This window comes from Arachis stenosperma, chromosome 4 (genome assembly GCF_014773155.1).
Source record: "Arachis stenosperma cultivar V10309 chromosome 4, arast.V10309.gnm1.PFL2, whole genome shotgun sequence".
Classification (NCBI taxonomy): Eukaryota; Viridiplantae; Streptophyta; class Magnoliopsida; order Fabales; family Fabaceae; genus Arachis; species Arachis stenosperma.
In genome coordinates, this window is record NC_080380.1 from 7,224,137 (window position 1) to 7,240,412 (window position 16,276).

The window sequence follows — 16,276 nt, forward strand, 5'->3', positions numbered from 1 at the left end:
AAATTAATGTAATTAATTTTTTTCAATAATGTAATTTAAACTTATAAATTTAAAAATAATTTACTATTAAAAGATATTAATATTAAATAAATTCATATATAATAATAATACACAATATATAATTTGGAGTTATACTGATTTGTAAAATTACTTAATACAAAGAAAAACATAATTAAGCTTTATAGTTGACGACAAGCATTGTGAAATTGCCATATGTGTTCAGTCAAGTCCTCTTTCAATTGTCTATGTTGCTGCCTATTTCGAAGTTGGGCATTTCTTTGGAGAAATTGATGGTATGGTGCGAAATCTTATTTTCCCAGCTGAGGTTGTGATAAGCCATTTTCGACATCATCATACTCTAAGCCCTGAGCAAAATTTCCTGCATAAGTGTCTCTTTCATCCTCAACAATCATATTATGCAATATAATATAAGATCTCATTATGTTGGCAAGCTTCTTATTTTCCCAAAAACGAGCTGGACCACGTATAATTGCAAAGCGTGCTTGCAACACTCCGAATGCTCGCTCCACATCTTTTCTTTGCCCTTCTTGGTATTGTACAAATAACTTGCGTTTCTCCCCTTGTGGCTTTGAGATTGATTTGACAAATGTGGCCCATTCAGAATAAATACCATCTGCTAAATAGTATCACATAGTATAATTATTACCATTAATAGTGTAATTTGCCTCCGGAGCACGGTCGTTTAGAATATCATCGAACACTGGAGAACGATCTAACACGTTGATATCGTTATTTGAACCAGAAACTCCAAAAAACGCATGCCATATCCAAAGGTCTGAAGATGCTACAACCTCAAGTACTATGGTTGCAACCCCCACGATAACCACTCATGTACATACCTTTCCACGCCTTTGGACAATTTTTCCATTGCCAATGCATGCAGTCAATACTACCCAACATGCCAGGGAAGCCACGACCATCCGCCATTTGTAGCAGGCGTTGTACGTCATTTGGTTTGGGTTTTCGCAAGTATTCATCCTCGAACACCGAAATGACACATTCAATAAATTTTTCCAAGCATTCAATTGTAGTGCTCTCGCCTATGTGCACATAATCATCAACAGCATCAACTCCTACGCCATATGCTAACATGCGTATCGCAGTGGTACATTTCTGGAGTGATGACAAGCCTCTTCTTTCAGTTGCATCAACCTTCTGTTGGAAATACGGATAGACGTTTGAGAGAGCGTCTACTATCCGAAGGAACACATGTCTTCTCATTCGAAATCTCCGTCGAAAAATGTCAGCATTATACACCGGTTCATCTGCAAAGTAATCTTGAAAAAGGCGATCATGTCCTACTTCTCGATCTCTGTTGATCCATCTACGAGTAATTGGGATAGAGCTTCTATCGATATCTTATTCTTCTGAATCTTTGAGTAAACACTCATCGATCCAATTATCTATGACTGTGTTATCTTGTCGTCTTCTTTTGCCATACAAAGCCTCATTAAATATATCATCAAAATTTCTAGCCATATTTAGAAATGTAATTTTTAGTTCTCTTTCGAGGTGAGAAACGAGAATTAAAGTGGAGTTGCAGAGTCATGGATAGTTGATATTTATAAGTGTGTCTGCAATAACTACCTTAACGGCTAGTTTTGCAACGGCTAGTTTTGCAACAGCTAGTTTTGCAACGGCTACTTTTGCAACGGCTACTTTGCAACGGCTACTTTTGCAACGGTCACTTTCATGAACAATAAAGGCACAATAATATTGACTAAATTAAAAACTTACATCAGAAATAAATAAAACAAACTACATCATAAACCAGTAATACGCAATAAAAATAAGAACATACTACATAACTCTACGAATACAAGGAACCACTAAGTAAACCACTTGACGATTATTTTCTCACATGCAATCATTTTTCACTCATTGTAGACGTGTCAACATTAAGTATATATTTGCATATCCATTTCCCTTTCCCTTTTCTTGGCCATCCTTTCCATTTTCCTTTCTTTTGCTTTTATTTCCATTTCTTTAATATACCTCTGAGTTTGTAATTCTTTTTCTTTCATTGCTGCTTGAGCTTGTAATTCTTGTTCTTTTCATTACCGCTTGAATTTGTAACTCCTTCTCTTTGATTGTCATAATCTTTGCTCTATGTTCCTTCTCCTCTTCTCTTTCTTTTTCCCTATTCATTAGTTTCTTTTCTCTAACATTCTTAATATCTTCCATGAGAGATAATTTTTTGACAACCGATGATTTTTTTCGCTAAAATCTTCAAACATCTGTGTTTTTTCCTTACCTTTTCGCTTGCTCTTCTTTGATCATTGTGGGCGAACGGGAGAGTCCACACTGGATTCGTCAGCCAACGGTGTTTCTGGGTTTGATGAGGATGAGTATGCTCCAGTTGTACTAACCTTGGTTCTCTTTGAGCCGCTACTCTGTGTAGGTAGTTGGCTTCTCCATTTTTGCTCCAACCGAAGCATGTTCCAATGCCTCTCAAAAGTGAACTTTTGACCATAATCTGTGGAATAAAGTTTTATAAGCCAACTCCTTTATATCATCAATGTTCGAATCACTCCTTATGTTTCGACTAGCTTGATCGTAGCAACCAGCAAATTGTGCAACAGCCTTGTTGATCTTACACCATCGTTTCTTATATGCAACTACCCCCTTGTCATGTCGAAGCAAAATTCTACACAGTAGCTATGAATTCGACTCCAAAATGTTTCCCCCTTTTGATCGGTACCAACTACAGGGTCAGTTGAAACATTTAACCATCCACTGATCAGCATCTCATCTTCTTTCCAATGCCAGTGTTGAATACTATCTTGCCTCCGATCTTCAATATCATCATCATTAAGGTCGATAACATCTAATCCACGAGAGTTGGCAAAATCTGAATATTGCGAATTTGGACTAGATTGTATAAGAGTCTGAGATGATGGGTTAGAAGAGCCACCAACACCAGATGAGTTATGTCTTGATGCACTGAATTGAGTTGGAAACGGTAAGGAAGTTGGAGTAGCATTTCCGATAGAGGGGTTAAATATGGATGAAAATGGAAAATGGGTTATTTGTGAATTTTGATTTTGTGGTTGGAATATAGGAAACTGATTATTATAAGGATCTTGAAAATTGAAATTATAAAGATTTTGTGGATTTGGATTTTGAAATGAATTTGGTAGTGTGAAGTTTTGATTTGGAACTTGAGAGTTTGAGGTTTGAGATTGTTGGGTATTTGGAATTTGAGAAAAGTTTTGTAAGTAATTGAAGAAAGAGTTGAGTTGGTTTGGATCCATTTTTTCGAACAAAAAATAATAGTAGCAGAACTTTGATTTCGTAAACTTGGAAGAAGATAAAGAAGAGTAGTAGATAGTGTGAGAATAGAAGTGTATCTAAGTAGTATATATAGAGTAACAAAATATTAATTTATTAATAATAACGGCTAGTTTCTAACGACTAATTTTACAACGGCTAGTTTTACAACGGCTAATTTAATATAATAATATAAATATAAATAATATTTAATACTAATTATGATATAAATAATTAATATAAATTATTAATTAAATAAAAATTTAATTATTTAATCTAATTAATTATTATAATTATTAATAAATTAATTGTAATTTAATTACTTAATTATTATTTAAATAATTAATATAAATTATTAATTAAATAAAATTATAATTATTTAATTTAATTAATTATTATAATTATTATTAAATTAAATATTATTTAATTATTTAATATAATTATTTACTATAATTTAATTATTTAATATAATTATTTATTTAATTATAATTTTATATATATTTATTTAAAAGGTAACTTGCCATGTGGCAAGTTACTATTGGTTGTCCTTGAGTCCCTCTTAGCAGGGACTCTTCCATTTTGAACTCCGTGAGGGAATTCGTTTCTCTTCTTTTCCAATGATAAGTTCTTCAAAGTGTCAGAAAAAAGTTGAATGGGGATCATTCATTAGAGGTGCTCTAAGAGAAGAGAAGAAAAGAGAAGAATCAGAGAATATAGACAAAAGCACGCAAAACGGTAAAGAGTTTTTGGGCTTTTTTATTGAAATAAATAAAGAAAAAAATTATTTCCCTAAATACACAACTTAAAATAATTTTCAAAATGCGCAGTCTATCACCCACGAAGTGAATATACGCTCCAACTCGGTTTCAGTGTCCACAAAATGACTCAGGTTTCCATTTTTTAGATAGCGCCCACAAAATGAGCGTTTCAAGAATATACGTGCTCACAAAATGGGCCAGGTTTCTATTTCTTGGATAGCGCCCACAAAAAATGGGCATTTCAAGGCTAACGTCAACGAATTGGACTATGACAATGGTGATACACATAAAATGAAATTAAAAGGATATTGGCACATAGTTTTTATTTTATGACAAAATCTAATTATATATATAAATTATATATAAACTACGAAACTTTGGAATATATATATATATATATATATTATATTATATAAAGTTTAAGACATGTAAAGTTGGATCTAACAAAGAAAACACATTTTTCATTTGTTCAAGAAAAAAAAAGCATATAATATCATTTGATGAGTGCTATTTCATTGTTGGTATTTTAAATTTAACACATACTAATTTACTTTCAATAATTACATTTCGCATTTAAGTGAAAATTCAATTTAAATGAAATATTGTTAAATACTAATATTTTTTCTAAACTCAATAAATGGGACAGGCCTTGCAATGTCTTAGTAATAACATCAGCAAAAAGGGATGCATTTTATTTATTTATTTTAACGATAAAAAAATTATATTATACAATTTCTATAATTCTATATACTCATATAATCAATGTTTAAAGTCAAAACCGGTGCTTTTGTGCTTCAGAAGATAAATAAATTATAATATGGTAAGAACAAAGATAAAAAAGGCAAGATAATTTTGCCAATTTTTATTAAAATTGATTTTGATAAAATAAATATTATTTGAATAATATTAGTTAAAATCACTTATAAATAAATAATTAATTAATTACTAAAAAATATAATATTAAATTATAATATTTTTTTAAGTATATTTATTTTTTTTATTTTTTTAGTATTTTTTATAGTATTTTATTTTAGTATATTATAATTTTTTATTATTATAATAAAAATTAATATTTATTTATAAAATTAAAAATAACATATAAAAATTGACAATTTTTTAAGTATTTTTTGTATTAAAAATTAATATTTATTTATTAAATTAAAAATAATATACAAACATATTTTAGTATTTTTTTATGTATTCTTAATACTCTTATGTTTAGTATTTTTTTAAGTACTCTTAATAATTTTATGTTTATTATTAATCTTAATCAATTGGTTAAAATTATTGCTCAAACAACTTAATCAATTAAATTAATTATTAATCTTAATTAATCATTTTGTAATGTTCTATATTATATTGTTTAATTTTGTATTAACATTGGAATTAATGCGCAGAAACATCTTTATTGTTATAAAATGAAACTAGGTGCCAATATTCTTCTGCTTTCATTTCGCGTGTACCATCATTGTCATGGCCAATTCGTGGACGCTCGCCATGAAACGCCCATTTCGTGGGCGCTATCCAGAAAATGAAAATCTGGCTCATTTCGTGGACACAAGTTGAGTTGGGATGTATATTCATTTCGTGGGTGATAGACCTGAGATGGAGTTGCGTATTTTGGAGATTATTTACAGCTGTGCGTATTTAGAGAAATAATCATTTTTCTTTATTTATTTCAATAAAAAAAACCGCTTTTTTGTTAACGAAAAAGTGTATACCAGAATTTCTTTGTTGTCAAACTCATCAACACCACCAACATCAAATTATTTGAGACTCCTCTTAATTGTTGTAAAATAACTAAATAAATAAGGAAGATGTAAATTATAAAATAGAGAAATATAAATATAGAACTTTAGTTTTGATACTCACCAATATAATTATCGTAATATAATAATAGAAGAAACTTATATATTTATTGTTATTATATATTAGTAGCGTATGAAAGAGGGAGGAGAAAAGTTTAATATAAAGAGAGAGAATTGCTCTTTATTTTATTATGTGTATATTGCATCTGATGATGCCTTCTATTTATAAATGAAATGTGGCTTCATTTTCAATCTTCATTTATTGGATTTTGTCTTGTAAAATGATTCCTTCAATATTGAGAAGGTTAGCCCACCTAAGTCATACGTGGTCATCCACATCTTATCACAACACTCTCCTTGGATGACCATTTACGATTATGCCTCGTTAAAACCTTACTAAAAAAAATTCAATGGGAAAAAACTTTAGTGAAGCAAAAAGAGTACAATATCCTTTGTGATGGGGACTGCCTCATTAAAAACCTTGTCAAAAAAAATCCAATGGGAAAAAATCTGATCAAGAAAAAAAGAGTACAGTCTCCCCCACTTGCCGACATCATTTAATATCTCGAAATCGGTGCATCCCAATCTCATTTACCAATCTTTTAAAGGAGGATTTTGGAAGTGACTTTGTAAATAAATCTGCCAGATTGTCACTTGAACGGATCTGTTGCACATCAATTGTCCCTTGATTTTGAAGATCATGAGTGAAGAAGAATTTGGAAGAAATATGCTTTGTTCTATCACCTTTGATGTATCCGCCTTTAAGTTGAGCAATACATACTGTATTATCTTCAAACAGGACAGTTGGAGCTATCTTATGGTCAATCAGTCCACATGATGACATAATATATTGGATCAAACTTCTGAGCCAAAAACACTCGCGACTAGTTTCATGAATCGCCAGTATTTCAGCATGATTAAAGGAGGTTGCTGCTATCGTCTGTTTCGTGGACCTCCATGATATAGCTATACCACTATATGTGAACAGGTATCCTGTTTGAGATCTCCCTTTATATGGATCAGACAAGTAGCCAGCATCTACATAACCAACTAGTTGTGACTTGGATCCATAGGGATAAAGCAATCCCATATCAACCATTCCATGGAGATATCAAAAAATTTGTTTGATTCCGCTCCAATGTCTTCTGGTTGGAGAGGAACTATACCTTGCTAATAAGTTCACAGCAAATGATATATCGGGTTGTGTATTATTAGCAAGATACATTAGCGCTCCAATGGCACTAAGATATGGTACTTCTGAACCAAGGATATCTTCATTTTCTTCTTTAAGATGGAATTGATCCTTCTCCACATCCAAAGATCTTACGATCATTGGGGTACTCAAGGGATGTGACTTATCCATATAAAATCTTTTCAAGATTTTTTCTGTGTATGTTGTTTGATGAATAAAGATCCCATTTTTTATATGCTCGATCTGTAGGCTGAGACAAAATTTAGTCTTTCCAAGATATTTCATCTCAAACTCTTCTTTTAGAGTTTTTATAATTGTTGGAATCTCTTCAAGAGTCCCAATGATATTTAAATCATCAACGTACACAGCAATTATAATGAACCAGATGCAGATTTCTTTATGAAGCCACATGGACAGATATCATCATTCTTGAATCCATTTTTTGCCAGATACTCAGTAAGACGATTATACCACATTCATCCAGATTGCTTTAGACCGTATAAAGATCTTTACAATTTAACTGAGTATAACCATTGCAAATATTCATTGGATAGTTTAGATATCTTTAGTCCTTCAGGGACTTTCATATAGATATCCCGATCCAATGAGCCGTATAAATAGGTTGTTACCACATCCATTAAATGCATATGCGGTTTATGATATGCAGATAAACTGACCAAATAACGCAATGTTATCACATCCACTACAGGGGAATAAATTTCTTCATAAACTATACCGGGCCTTTGTGAAAAACCTTGTGCCACAAGTCGGCCTTTATAGCGCATAACTTCATTTTTCTCATTTCGTTTTCTCACAAATACCCATCTGTATCCAACAGGTTTTACATCTTCTGGTGTACGGACTACAGGTCCAAAGACTTCACGTTTTGCAAGTGAGTCTAATTCAGCCTTCATGGCTGCTTCCCATTTTGGCCAATCATTTCTTTGTCGATATTCTTCGACTGATCTTGGCTCAAGATCCTTACTTTCATGCATGATATTTAATGCCACATTATATGCAAATATTTCATTGACAATTGTCTTATTTCGGTCCCATTTCTCTCCTGTAAAGACATAATTTATCGAGATCTCGTCATTTTCACAATTTTCAGGTACCTGAACGTCTTTTGGCGTTAAAACTATATCAGAATTTTGGACAACTGCAGGTGTCTCTACTATGCTTTTTCAACAGGAATCGTATTTACCTCTTTTCTTTTTCGAGAATTTTTGTCTTTGGAACTGACAGGCCTGCCACGCTTCTGGCATGTATTTGCTTCGGTGGCAATTTGTCCAACTGAGACATCAATTCGAATTGGGGCATTTTTCGCTAGTATATAAGAATTAGTTATCCTCTTTGTATCGGAAAATGCATCAGGCAATTTATTTGTTATTCTTTGCAAATGTATAATCTTTTGAACTTCTAGCTGACATTACCCTGATCGAAGATATAAATGCATCAACGATGATGCATTCCAATTAAGTTCCTTTTCATGAAGCTTATTCTCTCCCCTCTAATGTTGAAAATTTTGATTCATCAAAATGACAATCCACAAACCGGGCTTTAAATACATCTCCAGTTTGTATCTCAAGATACCTCACTATAGAAGGAGAATCATATTCAACATATATCCCCAATTTTCTTTGGGGTCCCATTTTGGTGCGATTAGGTGGTGCAATGGGAACATATATCGCACACTCAAATATTCTTAAATGGGAAACATTTGGCTGTTGGCCAAATGCTAATTGCATAGGAGAGAACTGATGGTAACTCGTTAGTCTCAAACGAATAAGTGCTGCGGCATGTAAAACAGCATGCCCCCAAACCGAGGTTGGGATATTTGTTCTCATAAGTAAGGGTCTAGCAATTAATTGGAGGTGCTTAATAAGTGATTCTGCTAATCCATTTTGTGTGTGAACATAAGCTACTGGATGTTCAACACTTATTCCATTAGCCATACAATAAGCATCAAAAGCTTGGGAAGTAAATTCACCAGCATTATGTGGACGAATTGCTTTGATTGGATTTTCTGGAAATTGTGCTTTTAATCGAATAATTTGAGCCAGTAATCTCGCAAACGCCAGGTTGCGAGAAGACAATAAGCACACATGTGACCATTTCGAAGATGCATCTATCAGAACCATAAAATATCTAAAAGATCCACATGGTGGATGAATAGGTCCACGTATATCACCTTGAATCCTTTCTAAGAATTCAGGGGACTCAAATCCAATCTTTAATGATGATGGTCTTAAAACTAACTTTTCCTAAGAACACACAATACAACAAAATTCACTAGATTTAAAAATCTTCTGGTTCTTTAGTGAATATCCATGAGAGTTTTCAATAATTCTCCTCATCATGGTTATTTCCGGATGACCCAATCTATCATGCCAAGTTATGAATTTATTTGGACTAGTAAACTTCTAGTTTACAATAGCATGTAATTCAATTGCACTAATCTTGGTATAATACAATCTAGATGAAAGTGAGGATAACTTTTCTAATATAACCTTTTTATTTAAATCATGAGCTGTAATACATAAATACTCATAATTTTCCGCATTCATTATTTTAATATGATATCCATTTAGGCAAATATCTTTGAAACTCAACAAGTTTCTCAAAGACTTAGTAGATAATAGTGCATTATTGATTATAAATTTTGTTCCTCCGGAAAACAAAATTATAGCTCTTCCGAGCCCTCTATTATAATTCCCTTTCTCGTCACACCAACTTTTAATTGGTCAACAGTTTAGCAAATTCACCTGCTTCTTCAACTTCATATGAAGAGAAGAAGAATTGAAACCTGGTAAATGGGTATGGAGGCAATTCTAATAAAAAAAATTATGTTTTCTGATTTATTATATTTTTAAAACTTCGTAGCAGTGCCTGGAGAGAACCCTTGTGCAGCGTGTGCTTGTGTTATGACCAAAAATAGATTAGAAAAAACTTAATTGATAGAAAACCAGTCATAATGATGTCCAAAAAGTGAAGAATATACAAGGCATATTAAGTATCAACTGTTCTTTTGTTTTCTATATGAAGCTGCATCATCAGTCGCAGCCAATTATTGGGATAAAACATTTACAGCCATCTCTCAGGACAACAGAACTGGATCCATTTTTTCCGTTTGAATGCTACATCATCAACCACATTCGGGCAGTTGAATTTTCACTTATCTCTCAGGATAACATAACTGGCTCTATTTGAAGTTGGAGTTCTCTGTATTTTAGATATTCTTTTCAGGATCTCCGCAAATGCATCCTTATCCTGCACATAGAAGAGGCAGAAACCTTCAAAAACTGAACCGGGGAGAATACCAACAGTCCAATATAACTTCACAGATGTATTATAGGAATAATCAAGCAAATATATCAGTCTAAAACGAGGGTAAAGGTATATTAGCAGAAGCAGAGCTTACCTCTTTACATTTTAGTCTTGCCTTAAATTTAGCCACAAGATCCTGTGTGGTCACTGGAGTCTTTTGCTTTAACACAGCTCTGATTTCTTCTTCACTCACAGGTCCAGAAGCTGCAGTGGAAGTCCCAGCTTTTGACGATGATGATGATGGCGGTGGTGGGGCCGAACCTTTTGCAGATGCATTACTTTTAGAAGCAGTCCCATGTACATCTTTACCGGATGACTTTTGCTCCTGAGTCAATAAGATAACAAAGAAAATTCAATAGTAGTAATCCTAAGTTCCTTTTGTAATCCAAGAACCGAAAAAAAATATTTAACAAGAAGACATTTCAAAAATCCGTAAAACAAAGCAAAAGCCACATTGTGTTTATGCATTGAATGGAAAGTGCTTCCAAGCTAAGGTTAGAACCTTTGAGAAGTTGGAGTGTATGGGGTTATCAACTTTTAGATTATTCTCACAGGGGCCCCACAAATAATCCAAGATATTTATCCAAGGGTCTACAATGTACAATCCCACACTTTTCCCTTTAAATTATACAACCTCAGCTTTGATAATTAGCATATAACAGTTTTCCAGAATAAGCTGAAGGCCAACTTAATTGCTCAATTCTGAGTTATTTTCAAAAGTTATCCACTATATCTTTCAAAAAGCCAAAGTAGAGTAGTAATTACAATAGAGGGTCCTCATAATCAAGCTAGCTCAAAAAAAAGCAAGGACTTACATTTTCAGACTTAACCTTCTTTGGTGTTGCAGCATTCGATGGTTTTGGTTCCTCGGTTGTTTTCCTCTTTGCCTTTGAAGACTTCGAAGTAGAAGGTGCTCCCCGAGTTGCCCCTGCTGCTGCTGGTTTTGAAGGGCTGTTGTCAACAGGTTCTTCCTTAGGTTTAGGTGCATCCTTCTGCTTTGTAGCAGTCACAGGAGGAATGTTGACCTCATCATCCATCTACACAAACAAATGTGAGTCATAAAGGGATAAAAAGAGCTTATTGTCCAACTATAAATCTGAGATATTCACAAACTCAAAAGAAATAAAATAATCAGCCGCTTCCCCATGTAGAGAAGTCACAGAAAATGCAAAACGATATCCGTCCTACTCATCATAACAAGTAGTTTGCATTAAGCTATGCTTATCTTTCACCCTAGACATTACCCAAAATTAAAAGAAGGAACAGAGGCCATACATCATCGTCGTCATCATCATCATCATCTTCCTCCGCATCGGATTCATTCATACCACTTGCTCGCCCTAGCAACTCCTTCAGCTCTTTCCCAGATTTACTCAGACCTTTCCCCTCTTCATTATCTTCGTCTTCTTCCTCTTCATCCTGCACGTATAATTCAAGAAAGAATCACCAAATATGCTACAAGGGTAACTGAACATGAGTATGTCCCCAGGTCACTGCTCAAAAGTGTTGGTGGAGATGAACACTAACCTGCTTGATTTCAGGAGGAGCAGGAACTTCTGGAGCCAAATCTTCCCTTTCCTCGGGATCATTGCCTACAGCTTCATCATCATCAGTGAAAATCTCTTCATGCTCCCAATCATCACCTGTATACTCAGGAGAAAGAATGCTAAGCATAACTTACTGCTCTGTAAGTTTGAATAACAAGCCAATCAGCTCATGCATTTCATATGCCTAAATTAACTGTCTATTAATGCTTTTTAGTTCTAATTCATATCAAAAAATAAAAATTTTGGTTCCTGATGGCTATGCCAAGAAGGGGCTGCAGTAGGAAGTTATTTTTCCACACACACACACACACCACACAAAAAAAAAAAAAAAGGCAGAATATGGTCACTCTTTGCATAACATTCCAATGAGTCAGGTGTATAGACCAATGTCAAACTAATATGGAAAGCTGTAAACTCAACACTGTTATTGGACTAAACCCGCAGCTATTCCTGAATGGACTTTTTAAGTTCTGGTATGGGAAAAATTCATGCTCTGACATTTCACGTTTCATAAACGATCGTTTATTATGGCTCACCTAGTTTGACATACAAACTGATTGATGTTTTCTTGACACAACAGCCAAGCCTTTTCAAAAACTACCCAGATATAAAATGATATGATATGACCTTCACCAATCATCACCATTCTAATCAAAAGATACAATGACTAACGAGCAAACAAGGCAAGATTCTCACCCTTCTCAATATCATCATCATCTAGATCAAGGTCTCCACCCCTTAGACCTTCATCATCATCATCATCACCATCTCTTTTATTAAGTCCAAGTCTATTCTTTCTTTCTGCTTCCTCATCTTCGTCCTCCTCCCCTTTATCTGAGGCCTGACCTTCATCATCCTCGCTAGTTTTTTTCCGGCTTCTTCCTCCACCACCGCCTGTGTTGCTTTCCTTGTCATCTAACTTCCCATGTTCCCCGAATGCAGCAGCCCCATTATTTGCTGCTTTCATCATCCATCTTTGATATCCATCTGCAGTTTTCTTTCTATTCCTTATCTTCTCTTCTGCTTCCTCCAAAGTCAATTGCTTGTACTGTGCAACCTTATTAAAGTTGTACCTAAAAAACCAAACATGGCATATTACACATCTGCCTACTTTCTCTGATTGGTAATTAAAATAGAAAATTTCAAGAAAACAAAATCAAGGAAAACTAAAGGAAACTTCTAGCACAGCAAAAATACCAAGAACCAGAGGGGATGGCGGAAAACTCCTTCTTTTCCATCATAAGCAGGTAATATGAAGATGATTGTGCACCCTCTAGATGACCCTGGTACTGGGATTGACCAGTTTCATCCTCAAGGAGCCAAGGCTTGTTCTTGTACTTTTCCTGCATAGCACAATAAAAAATTATACACCAAAAATAAATAAATAATCACAATTCACCTCAATTGTTCACATCCTTCCTAACTGAATATAACCATATATCAGAATCCTCAACAACCATGCACTTAGCAACTCAAGCCTCCGTTAAATGGCACAACAACACATGGGTTTTTAGAAGCATTTACACGTTTACAACCTCCAATGAGCATTTCCTCTATGAAAGATAGTGCTTAGAAGATACAAAAATAAATGATAAAAAGCAACCAAAGAATCGATAATGAAAGTATAGACTCAATACCCTCAACGAATCAGTAATTTGGCGGTTCTGGAGCCCATCTTTCTGCAAAGACCACTTGTTCTCGGCGCTTTTCTTCTTCGAAAAATCTGGCAACCCAGACATGAATCTCCCAATAAAGTAGTTTTTGTCACTGCTAGAACTCGAACGAACATTATATTCCTGTTACAATCACACATATGTAATCAAAACCTCCACGCCCAACGACCAACAACAACAATAGCCCTACAGTAATAATTATTCTTACAGAAAACAATGATAAAAAAAATTCCACCAAAATAAGCATTTAATCGAATTTATAATTTCAAAAAACAGTAGAATATAGTAACAGCAAGAAAGTTAAGGGGTAGGGATATTATACGAGGGGAGTAAGAGAGGGAGAGAAATCAAACTCGAATCAAGCGAGTGAGGGTGGCGCCACAATCGTGGCACTTAGCGCGTTTCTGTGCCATGGCCTTGCCGCAGTTCAAGCAGAGAGTCATGTGCTTGCAGTTGCTTCCGTAAAGGTCAGTCGTCGATCCACAACCGCCGCAAGACGGTTTCAGAACGAGGTCTGCCGACATTCTGAGTGGCAACAGAAAAAATATAAGAAAAAATAAAGAATGAGAGAATGATTATGGAGATGAGGGGAAAATGCGGAGTAAGACGAATGGGAGAGATTCTAGGGTTTCATGAATAGGATTTTAGGTGAAATGAAAGTTGGAGAGGTGTTCCGCGCTCGCTAAATGAGTTTCGGAAACGAATCGCAGAGTTCCAACGCAACCCCCCCGCACCATGAGACACGAATAAATCATCTTTCGTTACCAAAATTTCTATTTATAACTTTTTAATCTAACTAATAAAGTTTAGAGGAAACCACAAATACGTCCTTGACCTTATGATCTTCGAATATTTGAGTTTTTGAAAATTTAAAAATATATTTAAATCTTTGACATTTTTAAATTTTGGATTTATTGATCTTTTATGTTTATTTAAATCTATCATATTCAATAAAAAAATTAAATATGGTTCTCATTATACTGACTTGATTGATATAGATGTACACGTAAAAAAAATTTTAATATGTAAAAATTTAGATTCAAAATTTTATATATCCAAATTTTAAAGAGATCAAAATTTTAAATATATTTTTAAATCTTTAAAAACTTAAATATTTATACACCAAAAATAGAAATTGATTTGTCATTTTTTCTATAGTTTAAAATAAAAAACATAATTAATTTACTTAAATTCAAACTTTTTACTTGCGATATGTTTTCTTTAAAGAATGCCCTTACGATACTCAAGACACTTGTTTCCAGTAAAAAAAATAATAAAGACACCTGTTAGGATAAAATTAGTGGAGAAATGATTTTGCATTTTAAAAGTAAGTATTTAACTTTATATTTGATGAATAAAAAAATATGTCATTATATTTTTTATTTTTAAAAATTAGTGATATTTTTAAAAGTATCTATAAATATAATTTTTAAATATAGTTTATGTTTTTAAAATAAAAAACTTAATAGAATTTTATATTTATTCTTATTTTTAAAATTACAAATTTACCTAACTTACACTTAATAAGACCATTGTAATAATGGATTATACAATATATCTTGAGTAATGTTAAAGTTTTGTCTTAGGTAAAAGAAAAAGAACTTAACCATGATTTGGAAAAAGCGAAAAGATTATTAGAACACAGTTTTAAGAGTTTTTTAGATAAATTCTAATATATTAGAATAATAAATCATACTTACATCAGATACAAATTTTTCTTATATACAAATTATAATAAATTTAATTAATAGTTAATTATTTGTGCTATTATAACTAACCATCTATTATACATTACTAAGTAAATTTTTTAATTGATTAACAAATACAAGTAATCTAATTTGTTAACCGAATTATATTATATTATCAAGGAGTTAATATTTCTATTTCCCAACATCCCCCTTAAGCTTGGCGTGTAAAAATTTATTAAGCCAAGTTTGGAATAAAAGGTTGAAAAAAGTCATGGAACAAGTGATTTGGTAAGTACATCGGCAGTTTGATTTGCTGAATATATTGGCAGAAGTTTAAGGACACATTCTTGAGTCTTGTCACGAACCATAGGACAATTAATATCTATATGTTTGATTCTTTCGTGAAAAACTGGATTTGTGACAATATGGAGAGCTGCTTGGTTGTCAATAATACAAAGTAATTGGTTTTTTTTGTTGAATTTTGAAATTATTGAGGATATAAGTCACCCACAAACCTTCACGAGTGGTTGCCGCCAGAGCTTGATACTCTGAATATGCGTAGGAGTAAGAAAGCCAGAGCTCGATACTTTGTCTCTGCGGAGGAGCAAGAAATAATAGTTTGCTTTTTTCTTTTCCAGGAGATTAGGGCTAATCCGAGGAAGAAGCAGTAATCTGTCATGGATCTTCTCGAATCCGGACACGTCCTCCCATCTTAATCTAAGTAATCGGTGAGTTTAGAATTTGATTGAGTTGGGAAGAAAACTCCATTAGTTGAAGCTTGTTTGAGGTATCTAAGGATGTGTAGGGCAGCCTTAAAATGAGTATTTGTTGCACAATCTAGGTATTGACTCAATTCGCTAACAGCGAAGCAAATGTCAAGCCTAGTGTTTGTGAGATATATGAGTTGGCCAATTAATATTCGATAAGGTTGGAGATCATACAAAGGAAGCTCTGGTGACTTCGAGAGTGTTGGTGTGTAGTTCATGAGAGTG

At 33.4% G+C, this 16,276-nt stretch overlaps 3 protein-coding genes across 3 annotated transcripts; all 3 read right to left on the reverse strand.

The window, feature by feature from the left end:
- Positions 1 to 308: 308 nt before the first annotated feature.
- Positions 309 to 1,242, reverse strand: LOC130974513 (uncharacterized). The gene is made up of 2 exons (XM_057899388.1): positions 861 to 1,242; positions 309 to 634 (listed from the first exon to the last, which is right to left on the reverse strand). Exons 1-2 carry the CDS (start codon positions 1,240 to 1,242, stop codon positions 309 to 311), a joined length of 708 nt encoding a protein of 235 aa, XP_057755371.1.
- Positions 1,243 to 2,297: 1,055 nt separating this feature from the next.
- Positions 2,298 to 3,275, reverse strand: LOC130974514 (glutathione S-transferase T3-like). Its single transcript, XM_057899389.1, has 2 exons — positions 2,644 to 3,275; positions 2,298 to 2,526 (listed from the first exon to the last, which is right to left on the reverse strand). The coding sequence occupies exons 1-2, from the start codon at positions 3,273 to 3,275 to the stop codon at positions 2,298 to 2,300; spliced, it is 861 nt and encodes a 286-aa protein (XP_057755372.1).
- A 6,711-nt stretch (positions 3,276 to 9,986) lies between these two features.
- On the reverse strand, positions 9,987 to 14,328 carry LOC130973935 (transcription initiation factor IIF subunit alpha-like). The gene is made up of 9 exons (XM_057898632.1): positions 13,950 to 14,328; positions 13,561 to 13,719; positions 13,121 to 13,266; positions 12,620 to 12,996; positions 11,904 to 12,019; positions 11,652 to 11,795; positions 11,192 to 11,413; positions 10,471 to 10,701; positions 9,987 to 10,319 (listed from the first exon to the last, which is right to left on the reverse strand). Exons 1-9 carry the CDS (start codon positions 14,118 to 14,120, stop codon positions 10,221 to 10,223), a joined length of 1,665 nt encoding a protein of 554 aa, XP_057754615.1. The 5' UTR covers positions 14,121 to 14,328; the 3' UTR covers positions 9,987 to 10,220.
- Between the last annotated feature and the right edge of the window lie 1,948 nt (positions 14,329 to 16,276).